The sequence below is a fragment of the Labrus bergylta genome, chromosome 22 (assembly GCF_963930695.1).
Source record: "Labrus bergylta chromosome 22, fLabBer1.1, whole genome shotgun sequence".
Lineage (NCBI taxonomy): Eukaryota > Metazoa > Chordata > Actinopteri > Labriformes > Labridae > Labrus > Labrus bergylta.
In genome coordinates, this window is record NC_089216.1 from 20,762,799 (window position 1) to 20,781,848 (window position 19,050).

A 19,050-nucleotide genomic window follows, 5' to 3' on the forward strand; every position below is an offset into this window, starting at 1 on the left:
TCAAGAAATGCTCCTGAAGGCACCATTGCTAGAGGGAAAAGCTCTAAGGCGGAACTCAAAACCGATAGCAAGTGAACCAACCGGGCTATTATTGTTGTTACACCCCGCTACCTTCGGCAGGATTATGAACAGCTGTGATTATTTTGAAGTATGATGCATTATGGTGACAGATAAATATGTCCTCGCTAGAGAAGAAAAGAGTGGATAAAACGGTTGCAAGCGAGGAATCTGATGAGATTGACTGGGGCGGAAGTGGAGCTAACCAGGGGGAGATTAAGAAGAAGATCCAAATCTTATCAAAGAATGTGCACATTGATCTTCCTGATCCACATACAGGTTCTGTGAAGTGTTCCCTGGTTGTAGGAGACTACCTCTACTTCCATTATGGCTGTGATGGACAAGACGACAGAGGCTGGGGGTGTGGCTACCGCACAATTCAAACAATGGCTTCCTGGCTTTGTCATAACTGGTCCCCTATTCAGGACAAACACAGGCCCCCACCAAGCCTCCCTGAAATCCAACAAGCTTTGGTCTGCATGGGGGACAAACCAGAATCCTTCTCGTGCTCCAAGGAGTGGATTGGAACTTTTGAAGCATCCCTGGTCCTTGACTTTTTCTATGATGTCCCCTGTAAAGTGGTTCATGTTAGAGGTGGGGGTGCAGAGCTGGAGCAGGTTGCAGTGGAAGAGCTACATCAGCACTTTCAGAAGCATGGGTCCCCAGTCATGATGGGAGGGGACCGGGATAACTCTTCTAAGGGGATATTAGGAGTGTGCACCGGGGACAAGGGGAGCTACTTGCTCGTCCTGGACCCTCACTACTTTGGGGGTGAGCTCGAAAACATGGAGCTGCAGAGGCGGGCGTGGGTGACATGGAAAAAAGTATCATCTCTGGATCACTCATCATTTTATAACCTGTGTATGCCACAGACTGGCAAAAATAAACATAAACTAAATGACTGACCAATCCTGGATTTTCTTTTTTATATAAAGTACCATTCAAAAGTTTGGACACACTTGATGGAAATGCACGTTATTATCTTAAAGACATTTGGATCTAAAGGCTTATTCTTAAATGTTGGAAATTTGTTTCTAATAGAAATAGAATTAGTGAAATTGATGCCTACATTGGCTGTGTTTGCATTTCTTTCCAAATCAAAAGTGATCCGTTGGATAAAATCGATATATTGTAAGAAAAAAAAAGATTAAAAACCCTTGATGAAAATAACAGCTCTTTTTCTCATTGCTCCATTTGCCTACCTACTGTTTGAATCCAACCATCTTGAACTCACATTAGGAAAGTTAATACCCAGCATGTTTGTTTCCTGGAATGAAAAGTAAAGTTGCATTGAAGTTTTTGTGGAAAACTGATCTTGAACAAACATTTTGAGGTATGTCAAGTAGCTGAATGTTTTATTGAAGGCGCTATAGCATTATACATAATCGTTTTTGTGAACATAATAATAACAACTTAAATTCACCTTGATCAATTTTCCATAGGTTTTATTGGAACTTGGACAAAAAATAAAATCATTCATGTGATTATTCAAACCAACATTGCTGATCATTGTATTGGTACAGCATCTTAAATATGCAGTTTTGTGGATTATCTTTATCTTTAAGAGATATTAGAATATATATTATTATAATGCTCTGCCAAAAAAAATAACTTGTAAAAGTCACCTTAAGTTTCAGGGTTTTAAAGAGAATTTTTACCAAATATTGACAATTCACAGACAAAATCAAGAAAAAAGATGAATTAATAGTTACACACTCTCCAATCATTTGAAATACTATGAGTTGACTACACATCTAAATATGAAGCGGAAAGAGCCCCAGACCTTAAGCAGTGACACCATACTAGAAGATGAATGTATATCAAAGGTCTGCTCTCTTTCTCTCAATTGTTTGGCCCACAATCATTATAAAAAATCTGAAAATTCTGATCCACATTCATCCTCCCTTTGAGAAACCTTTCCAGGTTTTTCAGAGGAACTTCCACCATGTGGTTGTTGACTCGATCATTCAGCCCATAAGCACCGAACACAGGGAACTTGTAGCGGACAAAGTACGGAGCATTTTGATCGAACTCGGTGCAGCAGTAGGCCGACCACATGTACTCCGGAACGGCCAACCGGTTCAGGTTGCTGCGACGGATGGTGTGCCCCGAGGTGGTGACGCCTGTGACCACGAAGGCTTTGCCACGGCAGTAGTTGTTGAGACGCTGGCGGATGATGTCTTGGTGTTCTGCCCAAGGACCCAAGTTAAACTCCCTGATCTGGGGTACCACATTCGTCAAGCTGTAGGTGGCGGCTTTGTCCAGAGGGTCGGCCTGATGCTCGTCGGGATTAAGTTGGCCACGTTCATACTGAACCACATTAGCGTAGTCATCCAGGACTGCTTGAGTGTCCTCAAAGTTCATATGCATGCCTGCAGATTGGGGGAAGGGCTCCATGTTACTGCTGCTCTTTTCTGAGGCCAGCTATAGAAGGAGAGAGAGAAGGAAAAGATTAGATTTACTGTGCCCTTTTACAACTTCTGGAAGGATAAAGCAGAAATTCATTTGTTTACATTCATTCAGAGACATTCACAGAAAACCTATTTGCAAATGGCAGATTTACACAACTACTTCATAGAACATATAAAGTCAAATACCATTTGTTGTTAATAAATGAGCTTATCTCAAGCTTACTTTGTTGCCTGTAGCAACTGCAATAGTTGCCCCAGCTCTCTACGCTGCTCATTGTTCAGTCTATATTTTCTTTGTCTAAAGACATAATGGAATCCTTGATCAATTCATGCAATTTGATGTAGCATATTGCATGATGTGAAACTATAAAAACCGCGCTGTATGGTGCTCTTTAGGTTGGCATATTTACCTTTTTTGAAGTGACAATACCAGCAGTGTTGGAGACTTTTGATTCGCCTTAAAGGGCTGATTATCTCTGATCGACTTCACAATATTTACAATACAATTCAGTGTACAAGAAGCACTTTTAAAACCTTTTTAGTCTTTAATAGTTGGCTTTGTCCGATATACCAGTGTGACCAATATACCAGTGTAAAATGCTGAGACATGTGTGCATCATTACTGCAAAGGTAGGGTAGCCAACATCATCACAAACTGCATGAGACCCCCATTCATTGTGTATTGAAAGCGGCTGCTTCACCCCCCCCAAAACGTGCTGGGATACATAGTGATGTATGGGTGATGGATAGGTCTGTGATGCACAGAGAAAGTATCCACAATAGGTTGGTTTTGACACTTAGGCTTAAAACAGATCTGTCATTAAACTAATATTTGGAAAGGACTCTCACCTGAGGCTCAAACATCCAAGGAAAGTCCACCTTCTTCTCCCCGTCTGACTTCTTGAAGGTATAGGCAGAGTAGATGGGGATGTGATCCCGAGAGTCATAGAGGGTGACATAGCGGGGTTGATCCTCGTACCTCTGGCAGATCTTCTTAAAAGAGTTACTGAGGTAGCCTCGGGGTGGAGTGCCCATGTACAGAGAGTCCTTACAACGCTCTGCATGGTTGAAATCCACCACCACTCCTGCCTGGGCCCCCTGTAGCAAAACCAAGGTCAGCATGGTCATGAGAGCTGCCAGGACAAAGGCACGGTTTTCTGAAGTAGGTGTCATTATAGAAGCCCTTTACCTCCTTTTAGACCCTGATACGTCTGCCCGTGTGTATCCTTCTAACATGTAATACTTCAACGTTTTTTCTAACAAGTACAGCCTCTACTCTAGCCTGCCTCATCTGTCCTTTAAGCAAACTGGTCTGCCATTGTAAAGTATTTTCCATAAATGCAAAATACCAGCTGGGAACATAGCAGGAATTCAAAAGTTGTGAATGTTATCAATCAAAGAGAGTGTTTTTATTACACTGAACTGCAGAGGGGGGAAAAAAATGAGCTGATTCTATCATTATAAAAATTATACTGTCCCTTCAAGTACAGCAAACATAGAGTTTTACAATAAAGGTGCACTAAGTAGATTTGGTAGGGAAATGTTAAAGTTGGAGAAGTGAAACAATTCTATGCTTTATTTTCTGAACTAAATACATAAACTTAACTTTACTTTGTTCCAGGGACAAAATAGGTCCCTGGAACCCTGTTTGGAGCTAAAAAGCTACCAGGAGAGTTACTGTTTCACTGTTGCGGACCCCCCACCTTAACTTCTCGCTTAGCATTTTATCTTCAAACAGTGTTACAGGGACCACATGTTCCTCTGACACAGTTTGTGTATAGCGTTACGAACATATACTTCACAATCTGTACATTTCTCCAACTTTCACATTTCTCTACCAAAACTCCATAGTGCACCTTTAATACACAATTTTACTTTTTACTTTTTGTTAAGTCAGAGTAACAGTGAATGAAAGAAAAACTAAAACATACAAGTCAGAAGAAAAGAGAAGGCGCCTATTTCAATGTGTGTGTCTGAGAAAAGAGTGATATCAGATCAGTGGCTTATGATGTAGTTCTTCTTTTACAAATGCAAAGCAGGTGCCTGTGTCAGCTCATGCTTTCGAGGGAGATACACAATAGTACAGAACATCTGCAGGCTCCTCAACCCTCAAAGCCCAATATTTTGAACCGGTATTAAAACCAGTGAGTTTTAGTCTTTGTATGTACCTTATAAGGTCGACAACAGCAGTGACCACATGGAGAGCTTGGTGAATATAGCACTATCAATTTTAGTGCCAGTGCAACAATATTGCATGAGATTTTTCATGTTAGTCAGGGAACATTGTACAGATGAAAGGTGAGGACTATACAAAAAGAGGCCGTATAGCCTTAAGTCTAAATAATCACGTTCTCTTAAAGGTGTAGTTTCTTACATGTGATAATACATTGTCTGTATGATGTTAACTTATGTTAATGAAGATTAAAAAACAACTTCAGAGAGAGTTTAATAACAGTTTGAAACAGTTTATTTGTTTATTTGTTTGACAAAGCAGGAACATCTGTCCACATTTTGAGTGAGGCATAATGTAGGGTGTTCAAATGATTGAGAGATCTGTTAAACAAATTCGTTTTTAAATGTGTTTTGAAACAAAAAATACAAATTCCTAATTTTTTTACATAATTAAGATAGTTTATTATGCTCCAAATATTGTCACATTTGACATTTTACAGCATGGTTCAGCACAATGGTGTGAATAAACAAACAATGACTCGATGCATTTCCTTCACACTAACGTGCCTGGGACGTCAAAAATCAAGCAGGTTCATTGTTAATGCCATCATATCACCTTCACTTTCCATATAAGTCAAAACTAATTTAGCTTCAGTAAGAAGAAGAGACAGTGGAGACACGATGGCCTTGTAGCTTCTATGTAGTTATATCTTTACCTATTTGGTTTTACTAGCTGCTGGTACACAATCCTTCACAAAGATCTGAAAGTTCTGATCTACAAAAGTTGTCCTTGTGAGGAACTCCTTCAGCTTCTCCACTGAGACCTCCATCAACTCATTGTTGTGCTCGTTGAGACCGTAGTGGGCAAAAGATGGGAATTTATGGCGCTCGTTATAGGGCGTGTTGTGGTCGAAGTCGACACAGCAATAAGCCGACCACAAGTATGTGGGCACTGCGATGCGGTTCATGTTTTGCCGGCGAATCATCTTCCCTGAGGTGGTGATACCTGTGACGATGTAAGCGGTACCACGGCAGTAATTGTTGAGCCGTTTGCGGATGATGTGCTCCTGTCTGCTCCAAACTCTGTTGATGAAGTCCGGCACCATCGGCACAACATTGGTGAGGGTGTAGGTGGAGGCTTTGTCATCCGGTTCGTTCTGATGCGCGTCTGGGTTGAGGGTACCGCGCTCGTAATGGATGGCATTTGTATAATCATCTAGAACAGCTTGGGCATCTTCAAAATTCCTGTGCATGTAACCGCTCGGGAAAGGCTGCATCTCACCTGTGTCAGTGTATGTGGATAGCTAGGGAGACAGACAAAGACAATGAACAAGTTTGAATCTATTAATCAATCAATTTTCATTTGTATAGCGTCAATTCATAACAAGTGTTATCTGGAGACACTTTACAAAAAGCAGGTAAAATACCTTACTTATTGTTATGTTATAAAAAGCAGGTAAAATACCTTACTCATTGTTATGTTACAAAAAGCAGGTAAAATACCTTACTTATTGCTATATTACAAAGACCCGGCCTATCCATCATGAGCACTTTAGCAAAGCAGCAAAAGTTACAGTGGTAAGAAAAAACTGCCTTATTAAAAGGCAGAAATCTTCAGCTGGATCCCCGGCTCATGACGAAACAGCCTTCACAGGCCTAGACTGTGCCGGGCTAGCCACAATATCTCAGAGCAGATCAATTAAAGCATACTTTCTTATCACCTCGTGTGCGCCATGCTACTTTTCTTTACCTGAGGTTCGTACATCCATGGGACATCCACACATTTCTCCCCGTCTGAGCGTTTGAATGTGTAGGCTGAGTAGACAGGTATGTGGTCCACGATGTTGTACAGCGTCACATAGCGTGGCTTCTTGTTGTAGTGTTGACAAATGAAGTGGAGGGACTGATGCTCCACTCCACTCGGCGGTGTTCCCATGTAGAGGAATTCTCTGCACTCTGGAGACAGCTCTTTTTCCACTCTCCCTCGAACGGCTGATGATAGCATGTTGACAGCAAGAAAAAACGTCTTCACCCAGAACGCCATCATGGTGGAACTCTTGCGAGATGTTAAAGCTTTCAATTCAATGTCACTATGCCTCTGTGAGCTGCTACAAATGTTTGAATATGTCTATATCTGACCATAGAGCTCAGTCAAACAGCCGCCGTTAAAACTTTGCCACCTGCTATCATTACATTACTACATGCAAAACAATTCCCTTCATTTACAGCAGCAGATCCACCCACAAGCTGAAGAACAGCCACATGACATCAGTGGCAAAGAAATACATGTTTTACTTATTGTTGGGGATGAAGGTAGAAAAGGTTACACACCACTTCTAAATCTCTTTAAAGCATTCATAAAATACACAAAATGTTTTGTACAATTCTTGTCAGATTTCTACCATTTTGAAGGAATCTCATGTAAATCCTGCTGGAAAAGTTGTATGCTTGAAATGTAGAATGTCTTTTTTGTTTACAAAGGAGGACAGATTATCTTGCATTCAGAGAATTAATTTGTTATATATGTAGGCTAATACACTTCAGCTCATTGATGTAATAATTTCTTCCTCGTTGAAACACTTGAATAATTAAAGATATGGAACAAACTGATATAATAAAAACTACATTAAAGGTATTAGCCTAAACCTATATCCATACTTAAATGTATTTAGTAAAAGGAGAATACAGGGACATTTCATACCGGTGCAGCAATCAACGACAAACTAATAAGCCATTATAAAACTGTTAAATGGCTCAGGGAACGTTATGAACTTCCATCTACCAGTCAATACCTTATCCAATGCTCCAAGTCCCTTGATCTGCTGTGAAATGTTTTAAGGTACTTCATTTGAAAGAAATGCCTATAGCAGAAATGTACAGTTTGTAATATTACAAAAAAGAAAATGTGGCTTAAATCAAGGACTGTTTTGTATTTTATTCATGTTGTAAATTATATTATTGCCGTAAAACATGACTATACTATTCAACAATGTTCTTTATTTATAACTTAACAAGTTAAGAAAATGTCACAATAGACACATACAAATAATATCCACAGTAAAGGTTGTAAGCATGTAAATGGATTTGAGCATGTAGCACCTTTCTAGTCCTCTGACTACTCAAAGTGCTTTTTACACTGCAGGACGCACTTACCCATTCACACACTGATGGCAGAGGTTCCTATGTAAAGTGTCCATCAATATTAGCTGATCACATTCATACACATTTACACACTGCTGACACAGCAGTGGGAGCAATTTGGGGCAAGTGTCTCAGTGAAATTCTGAACAAGGTCCACACAACATAAATGTATGAATTTCATAAAGGGAAGTATAAATATAGAGCTTTGCTCTCAAACTTTAAGAAGGTCTGCTAATTGGCTCATCATGCTGTGATTTTTTCCAATAGGCCTGATAACACATAGAGACCTTTCAACAGAAATCAAACCCATCCTATCAAGCACATACTGTTTATGCAAATGGACTTTCTCCTCCTATAAACTGGCTGGCATGTTGGGAAAAAAAGCAGATTCCACATAGGTCTGTGGTGTTCAGTACATTTTATATAAAGGCTGCATCGTCGGCTGCTCCTCAAGTTCCATTGGTCAGGTCTCTCTTTTTCTTGAAGGGGTTTTCTGACACACAGCCTTTGTAGAAAATAGTCAGGTCACCATCTGTGTCTATCTGACTTTTCAGGAAGTTTTCCAAAGTCTTTAGTGGGACTTCCACCATTTCTTGGTCAGTTTGTTCATTTAGCGCATAGCCTCCATAACTAGGGAACATGAACCTCACTTCATAAGGAGAGTTACGGTCAAACCGTGGGCAACAGTAAGCCAGCCATAGGTGTTCTGGGATTGCCAGGCGGTCTCTTTTATCTCGTTTGATTGTCGCACCAGAGATGGTAACCCCAGTCACTATGAAAGATTTGCCGTGGCAGAAGTTGTTGAGGCGACGGCGGATAACATCCAAATATGGGTTCCAGGTGCTTTCCAGAAAGTTTGTGAGTAATGGAACTACATTGGTCAGAGTATATGTGGAGGATTTGTCATTTGGCTCTGATTGGTGCAGGTCAGGATTCAACGGGCCACGTCTATATTCCACTGCATCTGTGTAGTCCTCCAGCACAGCCTGGCTGTCCTCAACCAGAGGCGGGTTATCGTCAGTAAGTGCAAGAGCTCTCATGTTGCCACTGTCTCCAACAGAAACCAACTGTAAAGAGGAGAAAAGTGAGGAAAAGAGTGTCAATTCATTATAATAATAACAACACAAGAAGAAAAAGAAGAATAAATGAGCCAGCAGTTTATTAGCTTAGCTAAGCACAAGGACAGCTAGCTTTTAAAGAAAACATACATATAAACACATTATTTTTTACCCAAAATATTTCTCTCTAATCCCAACATTATTGAAATAATCAGTACCTCTGTGATATGAAGGTGAAGGTGAAACTATATTGGGAAAAAGTGCATAATTACTATGGCTAGCCTTGGCTAAACTAGCTAACGAGCTGCTGGCTAAAGCTAAATATATTAGCAGACAGAAATTAGAGTGAGAGATTTCAAATAGGCCTTCACACTTTTCTTCAACAGAAACATTTTAAGGGACATGTTTGTTAAATTCAAAGGTGATTGGACCCACAGTATCATGTTGCTATGTCTATTGTTTTATCCTGCATGAACCTGTTGAAGGATTTTATGTGTTATCCAAATTGTACCTTCAGAAATTGACATAATTAAACCAATCTTAAACCCAAATCCAGCCTTAAATATGCACCTTTTATGATGTCACCATAGTTTTTACTTCTTCTTGAGGATATGTTATGATAGCCTAATTATACTCACTGATCTTCATGCAAGATCTCAGACACCCACTCTGCAAGACAGAGCACTGCCTCAGGTCGTTCATCCCATCTGCCATTAGACTGTTCAAATCAGACTCTTTAACAGTATCTCCACTCAATGCTACACACTGTGTGTGTTTTTAATAACAATAACTCTTTCCACAAGTGCCTTTATTTAACTGATGTAAATATGTTTGATTTTTAACTTCTTGTTATTTTTAATAATTATATTCCTGTTTCCTGTTTTCTTAAGCTGTTGTAACGCAAAGATTTTCCCCATGGGAGATCAATAAAGTTTATCTTTATCTTTAAGATATGATGAGATTAAAACAGGGTTTTGGCAACAATTATTGCCTCTCCATGGTCTGTCAGGTTAAACAAAAGTGACAAATCAACCAATAATATTAGGTCTTCTCCCTACCTGTGGCTCAAACATCCATGGCGTGTCCATCCTTTTCATCCCATCAGACTTCTTAAAGATGTAGGCTGAGTAGAGTGGGAGGCGGCGGCTGCTGTCATACAACGTGGCGTAGCGCAGTTCATCTGCATACTTCTGGCAGATCCTCTTCAGGCTGGTTCCTTTTATTTCCGCAGGTGGCGTCTGCATGTAGAAGAAATGGCTGCAGTCTCTGAAGCTGCTGGACACACTGGCACTCACCACTGGAAATGTGGTCAGCAGGGAGAAAGACAGGATGCAGACGCAAAACAGAAGCATCATCACACAGCTGGAGTAGAAGAAAATAATTTGAAACCAGGCAATTTTGTCATCATATGCGGCTTGTCGTGTGGTCTCAAACACCACTTTAAATAAAGGGATTACATGGGGATGAAGAGTTCTGTATTTAAGACGCTGTTGTGATCTAGTAATGTGTAATGACGGTTGGACAGAGAAACTCAGTAGTATATGTAAAGCAGCAGCAGCTCAGAGAGGTTGTATTGGTTGGATGGTTAACTTATCTTCCCCTACACTGTCTACGCATGCCATGCATCTCTGCACGAGCTTCTGTGCATGTTATTTATTCAATTCCCTCTATTATATTTTTTTCCAATTTGTGAATGTAAAGCTTGATTATGTACAAATGTTTCCAACAATTTTTGCAATAAAATTTGTTCATCTGTCTTTCAAAAGGCCTGCATTTATATGATTTGCATTAAACTTTTGCTTGCAAACTCATGTAGTATACTGTACATCTGACCTAATAGTTCTCCTTAAAAACACAACTGTATGGTTGATACTGTAATCGCCTACAGAGATGGTTCTTTGCAGCAGTTTAGTGTTTGCTCCATACACAAGTGATACACACAGTGAGTCTTAATATATTAAAACTCGTTGATTTAGGATATTCTGTTAAGTTAATGTATTTTTTCGGAACACTAAATTGTGAAATCAAGCCATCTTTTGACTGAGTATACGCAGTCATTTTCTATATAATGCCAGAGTTAGACCTTGTCAAATAATTTTGCCATAAAGTTCTGTCACATTGACAAACATTAAATTGCTTTGTTCTCCATGAACTACGCATATTATTTCTCTTGATACATTTCAAAAAACTTTGCACTTAAATGGTGTGATGATGCCCTATAACAAAATAATTTCTCAAGCACAAATAGACATTCCAGTTTGGGTATTTCATTCCATTATTTATAAAAGTACAACTGTTGAACACATAAATACATCATGTTGGTTTGTTGCCCTCTAGTGGTAATTTTAAACACAAAACCATTAAAAATTCTTAACACTGACTGTAATCCTCAGTACTTTTTATAAGGGATATGTCATTCCTATTCACAAAAATGCGGTCGTTTTTATCCCTTAGTAACTTGGAAACAGTAATTCATGCATTTATTTCATCTCATTCTGCAATTCACTGTTCTCTGGTCTTACACAACACAACATAAACAAACTCCAACTGATCCAAAATGCTGCAGCTAGATTCATAACCAGGTCCAACAGAGAGAGAGAGCACATCACACCGGTTTTAAAATCACTTCACTGGCTCCCAGTCCGTTTTAGAATTGATTTTAAAACTCTTGTGATCCTTTTAAAGCTTGTCAGATTATATTGCGGACCTCCTGACCCCCTACGAGCCCCCATGCAACCTGAGATCCTCCAGTATTACTTACTATACCAACCTTAAAACCCTATAGGCTGTGGAATGACCTGCCGGAGGAGACCAGGGAAGCAAACACACTGCCTTCTTTTAAGTCACTTTTAAAAACTCATTATTTTAGACTCGCTATTTAACGATTTTATGGTTTTATTGTTGTTTTATCTCCATGTTATGTTCTACCACCTGTCACCTTTTGGCTTAATTGTATGTAAAGTGCTTTGTAACTCGTTTTGAAAAGCACTACACAAATAAAGGTATTATTATCATTATTATTATTATTATTATTATTACCATTATAATGATACCATTACATGTTTTGAGTGTTGTTTTAAATATACTGTTGTATCTAAATTTATAACATGTGTGGATACCATGTTTTACAATTAAACATAGCTGCCCTGCAAAATATGTTATATAGCTATCTAAATAAACCTGGGTGGACAGTAAGAAAAACACTGTTACGGCTGGATTTACTTGTTGGTAGCACTGAAGCAAAAATTAGTTGATGAGCCGCTACTGAGCCTAGCTATCTTTTTGTTTTGTTCCAGTGACACTGACACTAACCAAAAACTTGTTGGTTGATGAATTTAGATACAATGGTGACAATGTTGATCCTGCTCTGTGCTGCTCTAAATTGAAGGTGGAGTGGCAATGCAATTAAATAAAATGACCACAAACAATTGATAGAGAAGAGAGCCTGGGGCTTTAACTTCTTATTAAAGTGTCTGTGGAGCACACTTGAGTGATTTTATTATTAAGATGAGCAAATATTCTCTGATGCTCCTCTATTTATGATAATTAACCTTATATGTATATTTTTTAATTACATTGCAGTATAGGTATATTTCCCCTTTTCCTACTTGCTAATTTACTTATTTATGAATTTTAAATGAAATGTTTGTCATTTAAATGTCAGGCCTCAGTTGAGATTTGAGATGTGTTTGCTTCATTCTTCCTCTTTGCATCCACAGTGTATCTGATGCAGTGTGGAATAATCTAAGTGATGATACACACTTGCACCAGTATTGGTTTTATTTTCTTTAATAGTTTCCCATTTACATGTTTTTCGTTCTGGTCTTCATGTTTATTAAGGAGTTCCAAGTTTGAAAGAAGCAGGCTGTGAGCACTGCTGCAAATCATAGAGGTGTATATTCATTGTGTGTATGATTGGTATTCAACAGCGCCATCTGCTGGCTAAAATTAAACAGCCTTTCATAACAGTATTGAGCATGCTATTTCTGATATTGCCGCTCAACATGCCCTGCGAGTCTTTCAGTTCACTTTCAAAGGGTCGCAAATTACTCACATAATGCCATTATGTATTCGAAGCACGATACTGACTGCAAAATACACACACACACATACACAAACACACACATATATATTATATGTATATATTTTAGGAACTGCATCTTGCTAATTTAGAGCTCACTATTTTCGATAAGATACGATAAGATAAAATAAGATAATCCTTTATTTATCCAACAACGGGGAAATTTACAGTGTTACAGAAGTACATTTAAAAAAAATAATAAATAAATAAGAATGTACAAAAAAAATAGATAATACAAAAAATAGATTTTTTTTAAATTAAAAAATAAAATAAATAATAATAATAATAATATAAAAGAATGTACATCCCCCATGCTAAAGTTACCGTGGCTCCTCTGTTTAGTGGCTTTTTATCCCATTCAGCCAACACACTCTGCATTTGAACATGCCGTTGCAAAGTGCGGTGCACATCAGTGTCCAGGCTGGTAAATAGGGGTGTGTGTGCACTGCTACAACATTGGTTAGCCGCTTGTCAATGTCCAGTCACGTGGTATCACACGGACGGCCATGTTTCCTGAAACACAAACAACAAGAGGAGCAGCGACCGGGAGCCAGCAGACACATACTGATACGCAGCTGCGACCGTAGGAGGCGAGGGGGACAAAATAATAAATACAATACAGAGCGCGACTTTCTGAAAGTACGATTCTGTCGAATGAATACGTTTACAGTGATTAAAAAGACCAATGCATACGACATATTGGCTGTAGAGACGCCGTGCAGACCACCAGTCTGGTAGCTATAAACAGTGAAGGTAAGCCGTGGTTCCTCTTTCCAGCTTTAGCTAGTTAGCTAACGTGTGCTAACGAGCTAACTGCTGCAGCTCAAACGGCGTGAATATATATCAGGTGTGGAAAGCATTCCTACCAAGTTCGTTTTTTTGTAATTTTTAAAGGCTAATCTTTGTTGTTTGTGTTTTGTTTACATCGCGTTAGCCGTACAGCAGAGTAGTGGAGGTGGTCGTCCCGCACATTGGCGGAGCAGGCCGGGTAGTCTGTTTCCAACACTCCGCCCCCTCCGCCATCATATCTGGTGTCATTTCAACCTACAAGCAAAGGCCTCTACCATAAAACACCGTTCGCTAGCCAATCCATTTCATTTCTGCAACCAAAGTGTGGTATTGTGGGGAGAATATTGTTGCAGAAGTTGATTAATCTCCATTTTCACACTAATATAGAAACTATCTTGAAAAACGAACAATACAAACCAATGCAACATTAGCTCGTTAGCTTACGTCAGCTTGCGCTATTCTGTCTGATATCTCAGCCATCTAAACTACTTAACATTGTTCAGTTTTTAAAGTTGCATTTCATCGTACAGTGATTACCGGGTTAAGATTCGCTTCAATATTTGCTTCAGTTCATATCATGACCCCGCCACGTTTTGAAATGCACAACATTTTCAAATAGTCAAATTCATAGTAAACGTTTTATTCTTGCAACAATGCTGGAGCAGACGTGAGGTGACCTTTGCTTCGTCTCAGCTTTCGTATAACCTACGAAATACCAGATATTTACATTTACAATATGTCAGATATGTGCATGTCGAAGACTGAAGTTTGAAGCTATAATAGCTGCTAACAGGCTAAACATGCTTTTCTGCTTTATCTTGAAAGAAAGTACTGCTGTTTGTATTGTTTTAACCAAAAGTGCCATATATATATATATATATATATATAACATTTATTTATTCATCCTGCTGCTTTTAAAGTGCTTAATCAGTAAAAGTATATTTAAAAACATTTCAAGTGTGATTAAAAGTTTCTAATAATTCTTAAATATTTTCACAAACTAATAATATACAGTGACATTGCATTGCATAGGATGTAAATTGGCCTGTCAGAGTGTCTGTTAACCAAGGTATGTTTATTAACTTTCAAACTGCGTTGAAAGTACATTTTTAAAAGTTTTAAATTGCAAACACATTTCTCTCAATTTTATGTAGATTCACAGTGTAAGTGATGTATGATATGGATTTTATCAGGTGATTCCGCTTATTGACAAGTACCTGCTTCTCATGGCTAATACCAGTAACTGAAGTCATCATTTCAAATGTTGTTTAAAAAAAAAAAAAAAAGAAGTAATGACCTATGCACTTCCAAGGGTTAGAGATACTGGGACAAATGTTCAGTATTCATCTTTTTATGTTTCGGGTGAAAACAAGATAGTTTTCATGCAAATCAACATGATAACAATGTCTGTCAACATGATACCAATATAACTGTTTTAAAGGTCAAATATTAGCTGAGGTTATTGGCTTGATGTTGCCAATCTCTAGTGGGAACCAATTGGCATAATTCATAATGAGATGCTGAAGTTTTAACATTAACTGTAATCGGCACAAAAGACTGCAAGGTTAATCCTTAATAACTTTTTTATTGATTTTGATTTAACTATTAATTCTTATTAGAATGACACTTTGGTTGTAAGCAGGTTTTAAAATGATATCTAAATGATAGAAGGACTCTTTTAAGTAAACCACAATGTTTAGACATTTCTGGTAGTTTCACAGTGGCAGGAACACTACTAACCATACCATAAAGTCTTATCATATGCTCAGTTACTCAAAGATTGTGTTTAACTTCTCTCAGCAAAAACTGAATCACATAGCCTACCAACACTCGGAATGTTAATGCAATGGTGCTATAATCCATTATTCTGTGCTGCCCCACACCTAAAGCATGAAAACAATTTCTGTTACATTGTGTCTTGAGTTTGAGTCGGTGTAACAACAGTAACACTCAGGTAGGTCAGCATTGACCAATATTAACCAGTTTCTCCAGGTGTCAGAGTCTTTGTCTGTCACAGTTGTGTCCTAAAATGCTTGATTTCACGGCAGCCATACCCAGCCATAGCCAAATAATTTCTATGTAATTTGGATTGCTTTGAGTCTGTTCTTTGCGTGACACTTTACGCATCCACTATGAGCGACTGGTACACGCGCTCCAAGAAAGTCATCTTTAGGCTGAGGTAGCTGTTTGTTTCTTGACATCGCTTTAAACAATTGGCATGTCACGCTGCAAAAAGAGTGTAAAGGCTGAATTAAGCTTCAGTAAATTTACCATGGAGTGTTAAAATCGCACTCTAGTTTACCGTTGCATTGCTCTACATATGGCAAAAGGAGAATCTAGGCGCTATCTCTTACAATACCTTCCTATTGTTGGATTTGGGTTTTGAGCTAGTCTGTCATTGATAACGAGATATTTTCTAGCTGTACAATTACTCTTGAGGTGTGCGCTGACACACAGCTGTATAAGAGCTGTCTAATCTACACCACAGCATATGTCTGATGTGCACCTTCTCAAAAATGTAACATTGTATTTCCTGCATTTAAAATATTTCTGGGCAATGCTGACGTTTTCAGAATTCTGCTGAAGGAAGAACGCTACAAGTCTGTATAAGCAATTGCAGTCTTAATATTTATCAGCTCCAACTCCAACATAATGTGCTCCATTTTCAGTTGCCATGGTTTCATGTACACAACCAAGCACGCAACGTGGCGGCACCAAAAACTTGCGATATAACAAGAATAGAAATCAGACTGCAAACTACGGTTTGTAGGTGGAGTATTTCAGAGCTATGCAGACACACCAACGTACAAGTATGTAGTTCTCACAACAGCCTAGGCCACTACTGTACAGCTAGTGGGTAGATTCAAAGCAGAAGTATTAACCAGGCTTTAGGAACACAGCCTCTGATTGGCCAATAGACTTAAGACGGGGTATAGTGGCTTGGCTAAGTGGAATGCAAATCAATTTAATTTAAAAAAAAAAAGAAGATAAATAATCCCCAAAACAAATTCAGCTTGGGATTTATTTATCCTAATGCATTTACGGTCTAGTCTCTTCAAAAAGTCAATGCAGTTTAAAGGCCGGATGTATAAGGTACCAAAAGAGCTAAGGCTGCAAAGGAGCTCTAGTAAGAACGGGCAGGTGTCTGCTTGATAGCAAAACAGGACATACATGATGAGTAATGATTGGTCCAATTTACAGAAAATGTAGGTTGAAAGGCTGCACAATTTGCACAAGTTTTTGTGATTGCAACATCCTGGGGGGATGTTAAATTGCAACATCCTGGGGGATGTTTAAAGTTTCCTAAAAATTATGCAGTGGTCAGCTTTTTGAAGCAAAAAACCCCAGACAAAATACACTCGAGTCTGGGTTTGCTTGGAAGTTCAAACAAAGTGTGTGAAGGTGCTCTTTGGTGGGCTGCACAAAAATTCAAAAAAGATGAAAAGACCAAGGCACTCCTCTGAATAAAGGGTTTTAAATTGGCTTTTTAATCATAGAAATATTTTAAAACATAGGTCATAAAAAAGCCAGGTAACATCCAACATGCAGCGGCACAAACAGCCTTCTTCATGGTCATCAGCTTTTTTTGTTTTTAACAAAGTGACATTTAACGACAGAGAAGAAATCCATGTAACAAATCTAACACCGCTCGGTCCTTTTCTTAATCTTAAAAATAACTTTAACTGTGTGTGAGCATTAACTATTGAATTAATTGAAGTAACTATACTATTTAGTTGCCATGATTTTCAAGAGCTATCCCCAACCAGCTTCCACCACAACTCATTGTAACGGACTCTCTAGGTTTCTGGGTGGAAAATGTCCCATGAGCAGCAGTAATATTGGGCAATGATTGAGCACTAGACTACAAAGAGTTTTCTTTTTTTTTCATTTATTCTGTCGAGGAATACCACAGTGTTATTCTGTCCGCTAACTGTGCTGTGACGCCTCGATCAAATCGGGCCAGTACCACTCAGGGAGTCCAAGACCCGCTGCAAAAATGGTGTGTCAAGGCTACACATCAGAAAATTGAATTACACTTCGTTCCTATCACAATATAGGCAGGCTGCCGAGCTTTAAAAAATGCATCTCACCAGAAACTAATCCATGTGCACACTTCTTACATTGTTCTCTCCATCCCATTTCCAGTGGTGCAAAAGGAGGAGGACAGGAAATAAAGGAGTTGCCTGGAGGGTCTCCATCAATCCGCATTTCAGCTGGAGGGAGAGAAAAAGGCACGGAGAGCAAGAGAGAAAGGAGAAGAGGAGTGCGGGTCGCGTCTGCTCCTGGCAGCTGTTCCAGCAGCCTGTTCGTTGTTTTGGCTGTTATTTCGTTCTGGAGTTTTCTTTTTGATGAATCGGTTTATATTTTAAACTTTAATGTGAGATATTACTGCTGTAAAAAGAAAGGAAGAAGAAAACTAGCAAACAGTTTTATTTTTGTTCCATTGTTGATTTTTCCATGGTTCTTTTGTTTATTTTTTATGTTTAACAACCTTTTTGGGCTGTGAGTAGCAGGAGCTTCCATTCTCCAAACTATTGTTGAAACCCCTTCCTTAACTAGTTAGGACCTGATAACCTGATATTCCTCAAGCACCTGAAACTGGCAGCTATTCTCTTTGTGTCTGTGTGTTTGGGGAGCTCTGTGACCACAGCTTAAGCACCACTCAGCCTTCTAGTCACCTAAGCCTAACTAAAGCAAGCCAGCTCTAGCCTGGTCCAGCTCAGTCCAGCCTGCTCCGATCATCTGGACAGGGTAAGGCACTTCAGAATATGTTTATTTCTTTGCTATTTGAACATTTCATGCACTATTTAATGGCAAAAATAAAACAATGTTTTTTCCTCAGATACTCAGTTCTGTGTGGACGTGAGGAATATGACTGCTGAGACTCTTAACTTCGGCCCAGAATGGTAACTGAGCTCACTTCTTTCTGTTATTTGAACTTTGTTTTTAAAGTAGCACTGGAAACACAAGTAACATGCACACATATAGATATGATATCACATTCTAATTTTCACAAACAACAAAATGTAAATGTGGTTTCCATCATATTGACCACAATGATTCAAGTTTTGGAAGATTTAATTATGTGGATGATTTCAAGGTATACTGTATTTTTTTATTCTGAAGTTTTTTTTTTTTGTCTGTCAGTCACCACCATATTTTTTAAATGCTTGATAATGATGTTGTTTATAACTGAACTGTTGGACAGTGGCACCGGCAGCCTAGTCTGTGTCACAATGTTTCCCAGCATGCTTTGCACAGTGAAGTGGCCGCTTGTTATACACAATCAATGGGAGCAAATCTCAAGCGCATCAGGCTCAATGGATGAAGTTTCGGTGCA

At 38.9% G+C, this 19,050-nt stretch overlaps 5 protein-coding genes across 5 annotated transcripts in view; 2 read left to right on the forward strand and 3 right to left on the reverse strand.

Moving 5' to 3' along the window:
• Nucleotides 1-36: 36 nt before the first annotated feature.
• Nucleotides 37-966, forward strand: ufsp1 (UFM1-specific peptidase 1 (non-functional)). Its single transcript, XM_020642784.3, has one exon. The coding sequence runs from the start codon at nt 177-179 to the stop codon at nt 960-962; it is 786 nt and encodes a 261-aa protein (XP_020498440.1). The 5' UTR covers nt 37-176; the 3' UTR covers nt 963-966.
• A 519-nt stretch (nt 967-1,485) lies between these two features.
• Nucleotides 1,486-3,760, reverse strand: si:dkey-85k7.10 (endonuclease domain-containing 1 protein). The gene is made up of 2 exons (XM_020642796.3): nt 3,318-3,760; nt 1,486-2,481 (listed from the first exon to the last, which is right to left on the reverse strand). The coding sequence occupies exons 1-2, from the start codon at nt 3,639-3,641 to the stop codon at nt 1,900-1,902; spliced, it is 906 nt and encodes a 301-aa protein (XP_020498452.1). The 5' UTR covers nt 3,642-3,760; the 3' UTR covers nt 1,486-1,899.
• A 1,164-nt stretch (nt 3,761-4,924) lies between these two features.
• On the reverse strand, nt 4,925-6,810 carry LOC109990593 (endonuclease domain-containing 1 protein-like). The gene is made up of 2 exons (XM_020642764.3): nt 6,391-6,810; nt 4,925-5,944 (listed from the first exon to the last, which is right to left on the reverse strand). Exons 1-2 carry the CDS (start codon nt 6,685-6,687, stop codon nt 5,357-5,359), a joined length of 885 nt encoding a protein of 294 aa, XP_020498420.2. The 5' UTR covers nt 6,688-6,810; the 3' UTR covers nt 4,925-5,356.
• Nucleotides 6,811-7,570: 760 nt separating this feature from the next.
• si:dkey-85k7.11 (endonuclease domain-containing 1 protein) lies at nt 7,571-10,191 on the reverse strand. The gene is made up of 2 exons (XM_020642763.3): nt 9,898-10,191; nt 7,571-8,848 (listed from the first exon to the last, which is right to left on the reverse strand). The coding sequence occupies exons 1-2, from the start codon at nt 10,189-10,191 to the stop codon at nt 8,231-8,233; spliced, it is 912 nt and encodes a 303-aa protein (XP_020498419.2). The 3' UTR covers nt 7,571-8,230.
• A 3,257-nt stretch (nt 10,192-13,448) lies between these two features.
• The window catches only part of gigyf1a (GRB10 interacting GYF protein 1a), a 31,206-nt gene continuing 25,604 nt past the window's right edge, over nt 13,449-19,050 (forward strand). The window contains exons 1-3 of the mRNA XM_020642781.3: nt 13,449-13,673; nt 17,856-18,461; nt 18,553-18,616. Coding sequence (XP_020498437.1) covers nt 18,582-18,616 — 35 coding nt within the window. The 5' untranslated portion in view covers nt 13,449-13,673; nt 17,856-18,461; nt 18,553-18,581. The remainder of the gene's footprint in view (nt 13,674-17,855; nt 18,462-18,552; nt 18,617-19,050) is intronic.

Excerpts from the sequence above, each read along its gene's own strand:
- ufsp1 (XM_020642784.3), top strand. The coding sequence starts at position 177 with ATGTCCTCGCTAGAGAAGAAAAGAGTGGATAAAACGGTTGCAAGCGAG.
- si:dkey-85k7.11 (XM_020642763.3), bottom strand. The coding sequence starts at position 10,191 with ATGCTTCTGTTTTGCGTCTGCATCCTGTCTTTCTCCCTGCTGACCACA. Across the intron at positions 8,849-9,897 it reads CATGGATGTTTGAGCCACAG|TTGGTTTCTGTTGGAGACAG; the intron begins GTAGGGAGAAGA and ends TCCTCTTTACAG.
- LOC109990593 (XM_020642764.3), bottom strand. The coding sequence starts at position 6,687 with ATGATGGCGTTCTGGGTGAAGACGTTTTTTCTTGCTGTCAACATGCTA. Across the intron at positions 5,945-6,390 it reads CATGGATGTACGAACCTCAG|CTATCCACATACACTGACAC; the intron begins GTAAAGAAAAGT and ends CTGTCTCCCTAG.
- si:dkey-85k7.10 (XM_020642796.3), bottom strand. The coding sequence starts at position 3,641 with ATGACACCTACTTCAGAAAACCGTGCCTTTGTCCTGGCAGCTCTCATG. Across the intron at positions 2,482-3,317 it reads CTTGGATGTTTGAGCCTCAG|CTGGCCTCAGAAAAGAGCAG; the intron begins GTGAGAGTCCTT and ends CTCCTTCTATAG.